Below are 14,359 nucleotides of genomic sequence, written 5' to 3' on the forward strand. Positions count from 1 at the left end.
ATTATTTTAAAGATTGTGTTTGGTTCAGAAAGATTTATTTTGAAGCAAAAAGTAGAGATATCTTAATCAAATAACAATTCACCTTATTTTAGCTATACACCCAAAACTTCATTTTGGGGGATAAATTATTAAATAGGTGCTTAAGTAAAATATACTAGAATTAACTTTGCTTTTATTTGCAATTAAGTTAGGATGCTGGATAACTTGTGATGTACTTTTTCAGAATGCTAAGCGTGCTAGTACTGCAGCTGCTCCTTTGGCTGCCTGGGTTAAAGCAAATGTCCAGTATTCCCATGTCTTGGAACGAATTCAGCCTTTGGAAACTGAACAGGCAGGATTAGAATTGTAAGTGGTATATAAAATATAAACAATTCTTTTATTTTCGTCAATTTGATGACTTAGTTATATAAGGATTTCCTTCTTTCTTTCTTTTTGTGAGGAAGATTGGCCCTGAGCTAACATCTGTTGCAAATCTTCCTTCTTTTTTTTGCTTGAGGAAGATTGTCACTGAGCTAACATCAGTGCCAATCTTCCTCCACTTTATGTGGGATGCCGCCACACTGAGGCTTGATGAGTGATGTGTAGGTCTGCACCCAGGATCCAAACCTGTGAATCCTGGGCTGCTAAAGTGGAGTGTGTAAATTTAACCACTACTCTACTAGGCTGGTCCCTGTGGATTTATTTCTTGTCTATGTCTAAAAAGGCACTTGACAATGTTAAGACATAGGATGAGTCAAATAAATACAATAAATTAGGTATTAAACAGAGCAAAAGAAGAAAAAGCAATTAGAAGGAGACGGATAATAGAACCAACTCATTTTTTTTTTCCTACCATCATTGTGTTATTGGAAGGATACGTTGGTGGAAGTTCCTTTAGAAAAATCTAAAGTTTTGTAAAGGAATAGTATTAAAATACCAAAAGTAAGTTTTGGAAATTTAGGGCTTTTATATTTATTTTCTCCTTCTAAGTTCTAGGAAATGTTTAATATATATTTTCTAAAACATTGTCTCAGCAGGTAAGGGGAAAATGTAACCATTGACTTTTAGGGCTTAAAATTTCAGTCTGCTGTTGTTAAGGGAACATTGTGTTTTATCTCATTTGTTCTATGTGCAGGCTAAGAGGTATATTATCTTCTTGATCAGTTTTTGACATTATCTATTCTTATTTTGGACAAGGAGATTTTTAGCTGCCTAAACTTCTTAATTTTTTCAACATAATTGTGTGTAATTTTTGTGTTCAATCATATTAAATGTTTATATTATTTTGACTACGTAAATATTTTTCACAGCTCAGATGTATCACGTTTTATGAGTATAGTTCCTTTCTTGTATACCTTTTTGTTATTCTTAATATTAATAATTGCTTCATTTTTTTCAATTGATTATTTCTTTCCATTTACATATCACATATTTATCCACAGTCTTTTTGTCAGACCCTAAAATGCGTTTGGAATGCATGGGTTCAGTGTATTTTTTCTTAGCATTACCCCTCCTAGAGCCTTTTGTCCTCCTGTTCCAAAGTAGGTTAGGTCTTTCCTAGGCCTGCTGCTTACACAGCTATTATCTTGAGACTTCTCTTCACCCTTATTCTGGAGATTACCTTTGTCTCTTTTCTGATTGTATTCTTTTATTATGAGTCCCTGTCTTTCTTTCTTTTTTTTGAGGAAGATTAGCCCTGAGCTCACATCTGCCACCAATCCTCCTCTTTTTGCTGAGGAAGACTGGCCCTGAGCTAACATCTGTGCCCATCTTCCTCTATTTTATATGTGGGACGCCTGCCATAGCATGGCTTGACAAGTGGTGCATAGGTCCGGACCTGGGATCTGGACCGGCGAACCCCAGGCCACGGAAGCTGACTATGTGAACTTAACTGCCGTGCCACTGGGCTGGCCCCCCCTGTCTTTCTTTCCTGGTTGAGTCCTTCATTTTTCTAGAATGCATCCTCCACATTAGCTTCCTAAGAAAGCGTATATGGGCCGAAAAATATCTTGAGATCTTTCATGTCTAAATTCATCTATATTTATACTATTATATGTGATCACTAATTGGGCTGGGTTTAGAATACTAGGCTAGAAGTAGTTTAATCTCACAATTTTGAAGGCCTTATTTTACTGCAGTGGTTACCAAAGTGTGGTCCCCAAACCAGCAGCATCAGCATCACTTGGGAACTTTGTCAAAGTGCAAAGTGCATATTTTTGAGCTCCATCCAGACTTGCTGAATCAGACATGCTGGGGATGAGGCCTTGCAGTCTGTGTTTTGACAAACCCTCCTATTCATTTGTGCAGTGCACACATGCCCAGCAATATGCAGTGTGGACTGGCCATTTGATGGCAACCTCTCAATATTTGTGGGTGTTTGGCAGGGTGGAGGTCAGTCATTTCTCTAGAAGAAGCCTCATAGCTTGTGCCTAGGGCATGGGTAAGAATGGATGGGGGTGGGTGAGGAGTATAAGCTTGACTCCAGAGATGTGTTAAGAGGATAGTCTGCTCTCAGTGGAGGAGGGATTCTGAGGACCAACTCTTTTTAATATCGACTGTTAAACAATCCTCTGTATTTACATCTGTTAGTATCTTCAGAGGTACCTGCCGTCCACATTTGTTAAGCATTTTGAAATTTTTCTTTTGGCTTCTCTTCCTGCAGTCATTTAACTTTTGGCTTTTATGTTCTTGTATATAAGTTATCACCTTTCAAAATTTTATTAAAATTATTCCTTTGCAATACTTTTTTTTTCATCCTTATGCATGTGTATCTTTATTCCCTTGGTTTCATTTTGGTAGAATTTCAGAAGGGATAGAAGATAAATGAATATGTTTACTCTATGGTTTTTATCCAGAAATATACATGCACAAATGTTTTTAAATGTAGACTCCTGGAAGTGGTGTGGTTAGGTCAGTGAATACACTATTAATTTTAGCATGGTTTTCAAATCAAATTCTGAATAAAGGTATTATAACTACTGAATTATTAACAGTTTTTAGTGTCATTTATTTACTGCAAAGTTACATTTTAAGGTGCTGTTGCTGCTTTTGTTGATATATAAAAGTGAATAACCTATAAAATTGAATTTTAGAAATTTGAAGAAAACTGAAGACAGAAAAAGGAAACTAGAGGAGCTCCTTGATTCTGTTGGTCAAAAAGTATCAGAACTTAAAGAGAAGTAAGTAAAGTTTTAAAATGTCTTGTGGATATTTGAAAATATACCACCACTAATTTTTTAATTTTGAAAATCTTAGTTATAATCACTATTTTCACTTATTGTTGTGATTTATCACCCTAAAATGGGGAAGGGCATAAAATAATATAGAAAGTATCCTTTTAAAGAATTTTTTTGATAAGAACAAAAATATTTTAAGTCTGCATTTGTATGGCTATCACTATGTATATTCCTAAGCATTGGAAAATTGAGCAAGAGGAATTAAATGTAATGAGTTAATGCTGAGACTATTTACATTTGGTATTCCCATTTCTTTATTATTTTGACTTTAAGACTATAGACTCTTTTATTTCAGATGATGCTGTAGGACCACCTTTTCTGTAATCTTCCAGAAAGGCACATGATCACGTTAAAAAACTCTGTCCTTTTAACTTTGTACCTTTTATATTGAAAAAATATTCCTTCATGCAAATATTATGTTCAAATTTAAAGACCATTTATGAATGTTATTAATCTTAAAACCTTTCATGTACCTCTGTGTTCCTGTGATTGCTGTTTAGTATGGGATAGAAAATATTGGTATGGGAATTCTTATAAATGTGGGAGCGTTTTCCTTTAAAAATTGTGAAGATTGGAAAACTGGAGAATGTGTGATTAAATATAGTGTATGTTATCACTATACTACCAATAGTTTGGAAGGATTATTATGAAAACCTTCGGAATTAACTTTGAATTTTAAGTGAAACAGAATGGCATTTTTCATTTTAGAGTCATTTTTAAGGATGAATTAATGCTGATTAACATGTAGCTACTTACTGTGATCCTTAATTAAGATTTAATTGAGTCCACGTTGTAAATGGCAATCTTATTCTCTTGTATATTTATGGAGAATAAGGGAGTTGAAAAACAAGCATGGTCTATCAATTTTTAAATTCTAATTTGACAAAATTAAGGAGACATTTGCTATTTTTAACATAATTTGTACAGAAATATGCAAGTCAATTTAATTCAGCAAATATTTATTTCAAAATTATGTACAAGATGTGGTAGAATTATTGAGGTGAATCAAGTTGTAGTCTCTGTTTCTAGATCTAGAGCATCGCTGTCCAAAGGAACTTTATGAGATGATGGACGTGTTCTAAGACCTGCACTATCCACTATGGTGGCCACTAGTGATATGTGGCTACTGAGCTCTTGAAATGTAGGTAATATGACTGAGGAATTGAATTTTAAAATTTATTTAATTGTAACTAATTTAAATTTCAATAACCATATGTGGCTAGTGGCTGCCATATTGGACAACTCACTTTTAAAATTTTATGTCTAGGGGAGGAAGGAATAGGGCATGCAGGCAATAAAATGTACTGTAAAGTACGTGGAACTTAATATAAGACATGCTTGTATGTGAGTTTTAGCTCCTCTGCTGATGATTCCTGAGACCTGTGCAATAATCTTTTTGGGTCTAAGTTTCCATATTTGTAAAATGAGAATTAGAATACTTATTTTGAACTGCTGTTCTGAGAATTAAATGACATGCTATTTTGTGTGTGTGTGTGTGTGTGTGTGTGTGTGTTGAGAAAGATTAGCCCTGAGCTAATGTCTGTGCCCATCTTCCTCTGTCTTGTATGTGGGATGACTGCCACAGCATGGCTTGATGAATGGTGTGTACGTCCACACCTGGGATCCACACCAGCAAACCACAGGCCACCAAAGTAGAGCGTGTGAACTTAACCTCTGTGCCAAAGGGCCAGCCCCATGTGTGGGTTTTTTTTTTTTTTTTTTTTGATGCTTAGCACAATCCTGGGCATTTTGTAGGCATTTACATATTTTTTGAAGGACTAAGTAATGATTTGAAATATTTCTATTATATTTAATAACATAAAATTGTACAAGTATTTTTTAAGGAAAATAAAAAGAAAGTTATAAACTTTGGCAAATGGGCATATAGGGATAAAATATATATGGATATTGAACTGGATATTTGAGGTGAGTTTCCAAATTTTATTTATATTTTTCATAGATAGATGTTTGAAGGAGTTAAGAGTGAGAGGTGAGGTAGGCATAAGAAAGGGGGTGGAAGACAGTCTAGGCAAATGGAACATCCTAAAGAAGGGCATAGCAGATAAAGGACAGGGCATTTTCTGAGAATATAAAATTCTTCAGATGTTGACATATAGTTTTGCTGGACAAACTGAAAAGATTGGCTCTCTTATGACAAGGCCTTGAATGTCCTATGGAGAAGTTTGTATATAACGTAGTAGGGCATCAAGGCCCTGTAAGAATGCTACACTTTAAATATGTGGTGGTATATGTGTCTGTTCTATTAATATTTTGGATGCAAATATTGTCAGTATTATCATTAATTACATTCTCGTATAAAAGTTCACTTTACTACCTAACAATAATTTAATAAACTCCCTCTTAAATCTTTTTACCTTTAACTAAATTTTAATGTTTTCGTAGATTTCAGAGTAGGACTTCAGAAGCTGCCAAACTTGAAGCTGAAGTAAGCAAAGCCCAAGAAACAATTAAAGCTGCAGAAGTCTTAATTAATCAGCTTGATAGAGAACACAAGAGATGGAATGCACAGGTTTGTTTAAGAGCAAGAAGTCTTAAAGAGGCTTCCTTTAAAGCAACGGAAATCTATAATGTAATGTATTTGTTAAAAACAATTAAAAAGAGAAATATCCATTACCTTTAACTGGCTTAAGATAAATGATCTAGATGTTAATGGCCATTATGTGAATTCATCTTTAAGCAAAATATCGTCCTTATAAGAGTGAATTTTAGACAAAGCAACCTGTTCTCTTTTAGTTTTCTGTGTTGCTGAGGGGAAGGGCAGGGGTGAAAATAAGTTGATGGAGAAGTTAGGACTCTTTAGAGATTTTTTTTTTTATTGAGTTAATGATAGGTTACAATCTTGTGAAATTTCAGTTGTACATTAATGTTTGTCAGTCATGTTGTAGGTGCACCACTTCACCCTTTGTGCCCACCCCCCACCTCACCTTTCCCCTGGTATCCACTAAACTGTTCTTAGTCCACATTTTTAAATTCCTCATATGAGTGGAGTCATACACAGATTATCTTTCTCTATCTGGCTTATTTCACTTAACATAATTCCCTCACGGTCCATCCATGTTATTGCAAATGGAATGATTTTGTTCTGTTTTGCAGCTGAGTAGTACTCCATTGTATATATGTACCACATCTTCTTTATCCAATCATCTGTTGATAGGCACTTAGGTTGCTTCCAAGTCTTGGCTATTGTAAATAATGCTGCAATGAACATTGGGGTACATAGGACTTTTGGGATTGCTGACTTCAAGCTCTTTGGATAAATACCCAGTAGTGGGATGGCTGGATCATATGGTAGTTCTATTTTTAATTTTTTGAGGAATCTCCATACTGTTTTCCATAGTGGCTGCACCAGTTTGCATTCCCACCAGCAGTGTATGAGGGTTCCTTTTTCTCCACAATCTCTCCAACATTCGTTACTATTAGTTTTAGATATTTTGTCATTCTAATAGCTGTAAGGTAATATCTTAGTGTAGTTTTGATTTGCATTTCCCTGATGATCAGCGATGATGAACATCTTTTCATGTGCCTATTGGCCATCCGTAGATCTTCTTTGGAGAAATGTCTGCTCATGTCTGCAGCCCATTTTTTGATTGGGTTGTTTGAGTTTTTGTTGTTGAGTCATTAGAGTTCTTTATATATTATGGATATTAAGCCTTTGTCAGATATATGACTTGCAAATATTTTTTCCCAGTAGGTGGGTTGTTTTTTTGTTTCAATCCTGTTTTCATTTGCCTTGAAGAAGCTCTTTAGGCTGATGAAGTCCCATTTGTTTATTCTTTCTATTGTTTCCATTCTCTGAGAAGGCATGGTGTCCGAAAAGATCCTTTTAATACTGATGTCAAAGAGTGTACTGCCTCCATTTTCTTCTAGAAGCCTTATGGTTTCAGGTCTCAGCTTTAGGTCTTTGATCCATTTTGAGTTTATTTTGGTGAATGGTGAAAAAGAATGGTCAATTTTCATTCTTTTACATGTGGCTTTCCAGTTTTCCCAGCACCATTTGTTGAAAAGACTTTCTTTTCTCCATTGTATACCTTCAGCTCCTTTGTTGAAGATAAGCTGTCCATAGATGTGTGATTTTATGTCTAGGCTCTCAATTCTGTTCCCATTGATCTGATCTGTGCACCTGTTTTTGTACCAGTACCATGCTGTTTTGATTACTGTAGCTTTGTAGTATGTTTTGAAGTCAGGGATTGTGTTGCCTCCTGTTTTGTTCTTTTTGCTCAGGATTGCTTTAGAAATTCGGGGTCTTTTGTTGCCCCATATGAATTTTAGGATTCTTTGTTCTAATTCTGTAAAGAATGTATTGGGATTCTGATTGGGATAGCATTGAATCTGTAGATTGCTTTAGGTAGAACGGACATTTTAACTATATTTATTCTTCCAATCCATGTACATGGAATGTCTTTCCATCTCCTTATGTCGTCATCTAATTCTCTCAGAAAAGCCTTGTAATTTTCATTATATAGGTCCTTCACTTCCTTAGTTAAATTTACCCCAAGGTATTTTATTTGTTTTGTTGGGATTGTGAATGGTTTTGTGTTCTTGAGTTCTTTTTTGGTTAGTTTGTTATTAGAATATAGAAATGCTACTGATTTATGCAAATTGATTTTGTACCCTGCAACTTTGCTGTAGTTGTTGATTACTTCTGAGAATTTTCCAATGGATTCTTTGGGGTTTTCCATATATAAGATCATGTTGTCTGCAAACAGTGAGAGTTTCACTTCTTCCCTCCCTATTTGGATTCCTTTTATTTCTTTTTCTTGCCTGATTGCTCTGGTCAGGACCTCCAGTACTATGTTAAATAAGAGTGGTGATAGAGGGCATCCTTGTCTCATTCCTGTTTTCAGAGGGATGGTGTTCAGTTTTTGCCCATTGAGTATGATGTTGGCTATGGGTTTGTCATATATGGCCTTTATTATGTTGAGGTAGTTCCCTTCTATCCCCATTTTGTTCAGAGTTTTTATCATAAATGGCTGTTGGATCTTGTCAAATGCCTTCTCTGCATCTATTGAGATGATCATGTGGTTTTTATTCCTCAGTTTGTTGATGTGGTGTATCATGTTGATTGATTTGTGGATGTTGAACCATCCCTGTGTCCCTGGTGTGAATCCCACCTGATTATGATGTATGATCCTTTTGATGAATTGCTGAATTCTGGTTGCCAAAATTTTGTTTAGAATTTTTGCATCTACGTTCATCAGTGATATTGGCCTGTAGTTCTCTTTTTTCGTATTGTCCTTGACAGGTTTTGGTATCAGGGTGATGTTGGCCTCATAGAATGTGTTAGGAAGTGTTCCATCTTCCCTAATTTTTTGGAATAGCTTGAAACAGATAGGTATTAAATCCTTTCTGAAAGTTTGGTAGAATTCCCCAAGAAAGCCATCTGGTCCTGGGGTTTTATTCTTTGGGATGTTTTTGATTGCTGTTTCAATCTCTTTCCTTGTGATCGGTCTGTTCAAATTGTCTGCCTCTTCTTGAGTGAGCTTTGGGAGATTGTAGGAGTCCAAGAATTTATCCATTTCCTCTAGGTTATCCATTCTGTTGGCATATATTTTTCGTAGTATTCTCTTATAATCTGTTGCATTTCTGCAGAGTCTGTTGTTATTTCTCCTCTTTCATTTCTGATTTTGTTTGTTTGAGCTTTCTCCCTTTTTTTCTTTGTAAGTCTGGCTAGGGGTTTGTCAATTTTATTTATCTTCTCAAAAAACCAGCTCTTTGTTTCATTGATCCTTTCTACTGCCATTTTGATTTCAATAGTATTTATTTCTGCTCTGATTTTTATTATTTCTCTCCTTCTGCTGACTTTGCGCTTCATTTGTTCTTTTTTCTCTAGTTCAGTTAGGTGTAGTTGAAGATTGCTTATTTGGGATTTTTCTTGTTTTTTAAGATGTGCCTGTATTGCGATGAATTTTCCTCTTAATACAGCTTTTGCTGTATCCCATATGAGTTGGTATGGCATGCTATCATTTTCATTTGTTTCCCGGTAGTTTTTTATTTCTTCTTTAATTTCTTCAATGATCCATTGCTTGTTCAATTGTGTGTTGTTTAGTCTCCACATCTTTGTGCCTTTCTCAGCCTTTTTCTTGTAATTAATTTCTAGCCTTATAGTATTATGATCGGAGAAGATGCTTGTTATTATTTCAATTTTTTTAAATTTGTAGAGGCTTGCCTTGTTTCCCAACACATGGTCTATCCTTGAGAATGTTCCATGTGCACTTGAGAAGAATGTGTATTCAGCTGTTTTAGGGTGAAGTGATCTATGTATGTCTATTAAGTCCAATTGTTTTAGTTTTTCATTTAGCTCCACTATTTCCTTGTTGATTTTCATCTGGATGCTCTGTCAATTGATGTGAGTGGGGTGTTGAGGTCCCCTACTATTATTGTGTTGTTTTTAACATCTTCCTTTAGGTCTGTTAATAGTTGCTTTATGAATCTTGGTGCTCCTGTGTTGGGTGCATAGATATTTATAAGCGTTATTTCTTCTTGATGAAGTGTCCCTTTGATAATTATCTGTTGTCCCTCTGTGTCTCTCTTTACCTGTCTTATTTTGAAATCCACTTTGTCTGATAAAAGAATTGCAACACCTGCTTTTTTTCCTTGCTATTAGCTTGAAGTATTGTCCTCCACCCCTTCACTCTGAGCCTGTGTTTGTCCTTGGGGCTGAGGTGTGTTTCCTGGAGGCAAGAAATTGTTGGATCTTGTTCTTTAATCCATTTTGCCACTCTGTGTCTTTTTATTGGAGAATTCAGTCCGTTTACATTGAGAGTGATTATTGATGCATGTGGACTTAATGCTGTCAATCTGTCCCTCATTATCTTGTTTTCCTGCATTTCTTTTCCTGTGTGCTTTAGCCTACCCTTTTAATACTGCAATTTCTTATGCTGGGTTTCTTCGATTTTTCCTTATTTATGATTTGTGACTCTGTTCTGTATTTTATTTTAGTGTCTACCCTGAAGTTTGTATTTAGAATCTCATGTATAATATAGTCTATTCTCTGGTGGTCTCTTACTTACTTGGCCAATACTGATTTAGACCCTTTGCTCTTCCCCTCCTAAATAATTATTTTCATTTCTTATTCCAACTTGCGTTATGAATTTGTAGTTAGAATGATAAGATCGTCCTTGCTTTGGTAGTTTCCTTACCTTTACCCTAATGCTATAGTTGAATATTTGCTATCCTGTTCTGGTTCTATCCATCGGTCTCCCTAGTCTGTGGATTGTGACCCCTTTCTCCCTTTTTTGTTTTTTCAGGTATGAGAGCCTTATTGAGGATTTCTTGTAGTGGAGGGCTTTTAGTTACAAATTCCCTTAACTTTTGTTTGTCTGGAAAAGATTTAATTTCTGCCTCATATCTGAAGGAAATTCTTGCTGGATAGAGTATTCTTGGCTGAAGATTTTTATCTTTTAAAGCTTTGAATATGTCACTTCACTCTCTCCTAGCTTGCAAGGTTTCTGTAGAGAAATCCGCTGAAAGTCTGATATGAGATCCTTTATAGGTTATTCTCTTCTTTTTTTTACTTCCCTGAGTATTCTTTCTTTATCTTTCCTTCTTGCCAATTGTACCACTATGTGCCTTGCAGTAGGTCTTTTTACATTGACAGATCTAGGAGATCTGAAAGCTTCCTCTACACACATTTCTCCATCAATCCCTAGATTTGGGAAGTTCTTTTCAATAATTTCGTTAAGCACACTTTCTGCTCCATTTTCCTTTTCCACATTCTCGAGAATTCCTTTGATTCTTAAGTTCTTACTCCTCATTGAATCCACTATCTCTTGGAGATTTTCCTCATTTTTTTTAAATTCTTAGTTCTCTTTCTTCCTCTGTCTGGAACCATTCAGCCTGTCTATCTTCAACTATGTTAATTTGTTCTTCTATGGTGTCTACATGGGCATTCAGGGAATTCATATTCTGTTTTATCTGGTCCATTGTGTTTTTCATCTCTAGTAATTCTGTTTGATTCTTCTTTATAATTTCAATCTCTTTTGTGAAGTAACTCCAGAACTCATTGGCTTGTTTCTCTATCTTTCTCTCTACCTCATTGAGTTTTTTGGTTATATCTGCTCTGAACTCATTATCACTTAGTTTACCTAATTCCAAGTCCTCAGGACTTAATTCTGTGTTTTTATTGTTTTCCTTCTGGTCTGGAGCTTTTATAAATTGCTGGATGGTAGAGGAGCGGTTTTTTCGCATGGTGGTAGAATTCGGTTGCAGTTACAGCCTGTCGCCACTAGATGGGGGTCGAGAGCCATGTGTTCTGAGCTCTCTGCCTTCGGGCAACATGGTGGCGCCCAGTGCACTTTTCCGTGAGGGAGGGGCTGCTATTCTCGTGCGCCAATCTGGATTCAGATCAGTTCTGTTCTCTGGTCTCCCAAGGCCCTGGGTTTATGGGATCCCCATACACAGAAGCTTTCCCCCGTCAGCAGGTTTCCACTGAACCAATGGCAGGAGTCCTGGATGATCCCCCGGTCATGTGGCCCCTACCCCACTCCTTCTCACACCCGTGCAGCAGGGATCGCTGACTCTAGGGGAGGGAGCGACGTTCTCTCCTACCTGTCCCAGCGCCTCCGAGGCCGACAGCAAGGTTTATGTTCTCCGCCTTCTTGGCATTGTAGGTCTCTAATGTGTTGGCATTAGATTTATTCTCTGAAATTCAGTTTTTCCAATCCTTTGTTGTGTTTTGGAGGGGAGAGAATCCTGGGTCAGCTCACCCCGCGATTTTGCTCTGCCCCTTCTCTCCTAGAGATTTTTTTGAACTTACCTTTAGAAGAACAGTAATCATAGGATTTGAAATTGTTGGCCATTTATTTCTTCTTGAAATACTCAGTTATTTTGACTTTGTTAAAGTATTGTCTCTTGGTTTTTTGTTTTATTTCTTTAACCAGTTAGATTCTCCTGCTCACTAGATTCTCCTCATCTCCTCCTCCAGTAATGTTTGATTGCCTTTAATATTCCCTTCCTCAGCTCCTTTCTCTGAAACTATTCTCAGATTATCTCATCCAGTCTTAAGAATATCACCTATACTATGATGCTAACCAGAACTTTATTTCTAGACTGCTGAGTTTTTTTTAAATTCATATTTCCAACTACACTTTAGATTTTTGCATTTAACTCAAACACATGTCTAAATTAACATATTTTTTTCTTATCTCAAATCTCTTATTTCCTCTCTTTCATCAGGCATCTTTCTTCTAGGCATCAAAACTAAAAACGTGGTTGTCTTAGACCTTTACTTGTTTCATTTGCGAATATCCCTCATATTTTTCTTCTATCCTTACTACCAACCCTTTCCTTTTTTCACCTGAATTCTCCGAACTTGTCTGTCTCCTATCTGACCCTTTAATTGGTCCATTCTTCATTTGTCAGCTGAATTATCTTTCTAAAACCCAGTCTCCATTATATTACTCACTGCCTTGTTTAAACACTTTCAATGGCTCATTATTACCACAAGTTAAAACAGAAGCTCCTTTGCATGGCATGGGAAACCTTTGACAATCTTCCTCCCTCCAATCAACTCTAACATCTCTTTTTCATTATTCCTGTGTTGCTGCTCTTTCTGCTCACGCTTATGCTTTAGCCACACTGTGCTTTTATCTAATGTGTCTCTGGGCTTTATCTTTGTTTTGTGCCTTTCTTCGTGCTCTCTGTATCTTAATTGTATTTTACAAAGTGATGCTAATTCACAATATTTAACTGTGATTGGGATAAAAGTTCTGCTTTCATTAGAATCATTAAGAACTATCAATGACAAAAGTGTTCATCTTTACCAGTATTTTGGGACTTCATACATTTTTTTAGTATCAGCAGGGACTGAAGTCTTGTTGATATTTTTACATTTTGACAATTGTGTTCAAGGTGAGTTATTACATTAAACCAATAAAAGATTTTTTTCTGTAGTCAAAATTCTAGTTTATGAATTATGTCATTTTTTTCCATGTTAGAGCATATTCGTACATCACACTCTCTCTCTTTTTTCTAGGTTGCAGAGATAACAGAGGAATTAACTACTCTTCCTAAAAGAGCTCAATTAGCTGCTGCGTTTATTACATATCTTTCTGCTGCTCCTGAGGATCTGAGAAAAACCTGTTTGGAAGAATGGATCAAGTCAGCTTGTCTTGAAAGTTTGTATTTAGTTATTCATGAATTTGAAATTTCAACATACTAAAAGTGCATCTTTTGATTTTTGTCATTTTCCTTTTTTTAAATGAGGAAAATTTTCTCTAAAAGATACCATAGTTACTTTAGATTTGCCAAATTCTAAAAATGTTCTGAGAATTGTCCTGTTATAGTGATTCTTCTATTCCTAAAATCACTCTCTTGAAACTGAGACCAGTGAATTATTTTTGATATCGTATGAATGTAGTTAAACACTTTATTATTTTGACTTTTATAATAATTTCATATCATTAGATGAGATGTTGGCACTCCAGAATACCTTTTGAATTTTGTGGTTTTCACAAATTATCATAGTTGTGAAACATTCGTTTAATAGAAGGAATATAATTTAACTAAGTTCCATTCCTTTGCTTTTTTTTTTTTTCACTTTATTTTTATTAGTTTCTGATGCCAAATGGAGAAGAATGTACTGAATATTAAGGATGGTCATGGGACTTTTGAGTATATTTTAGATAATTTTATTCCCTTCCCTTCAAGTATAATATCATTCTAATGAAGTATTATTGATATCTTTAACTTTTCAGAATTTGATCTGAGGAGATTTCTTTGTACTGAAAGTGAGCAGTTGATTTGGAAAAGTGAAGGCCTACCATCAGATGACCTTTCCATAGAAAATGCTATTGTTATCTTACAGGTGATGAATCAATTTTAATTTTCTCGTTAGAAGTGTTGCTTTTGAAGCTTGTTCCAGGAGGCACTTTCTTCAAATTCTTAGGCTTTCACAGTTATTCTTTTCTTAGTTACATAAAAGTGAAAATATTTTGCTAATGAAAATCCAGTTATGATTCAGTTGGTGAATCTATAAGTTTCAGTATAGTTCATATAATTTATATAAAAGTATAAACTAAAGTGGCATTGTTTTGATGGCAAAATATTCTAAATTGAACTCGCTAATAGTAACAGAAATATTTTAAGGATACTTGACGTATTTGGTTGTATAATTCCTCCATCTA

General features: G+C 35.4%; 1 protein-coding gene across 4 annotated transcripts in view; it reads left to right on the top strand.

Moving 5' to 3' along the window:
- Window positions 1–14,359, top strand: part of DYNC2H1 (dynein cytoplasmic 2 heavy chain 1) — a 290,676-nt gene that overhangs the window by 100,536 nt on the left and 175,781 nt on the right. For all 4 annotated transcript variants that reach the window (XM_070624815.1, XM_070624816.1, XM_070624817.1 and 1 more), the window contains 5 exons: window positions 224–345; window positions 3,072–3,158; window positions 5,619–5,745; window positions 13,210–13,351; window positions 13,931–14,040. In XM_070624815.1, coding sequence (XP_070480916.1) covers window positions 224–345; window positions 3,072–3,158; window positions 5,619–5,745; window positions 13,210–13,351; window positions 13,931–14,040 — 588 coding nt within the window. The remainder of the gene's footprint in view (window positions 1–223; window positions 346–3,071; window positions 3,159–5,618; window positions 5,746–13,209; window positions 13,352–13,930; window positions 14,041–14,359) is intronic.

The sequence above is a fragment of the Equus przewalskii genome, chromosome 6 (genome assembly GCF_037783145.1).
Source record: "Equus przewalskii isolate Varuska chromosome 6, EquPr2, whole genome shotgun sequence".
Taxonomy (NCBI): domain Eukaryota; kingdom Metazoa; phylum Chordata; class Mammalia; order Perissodactyla; family Equidae; genus Equus; species Equus przewalskii.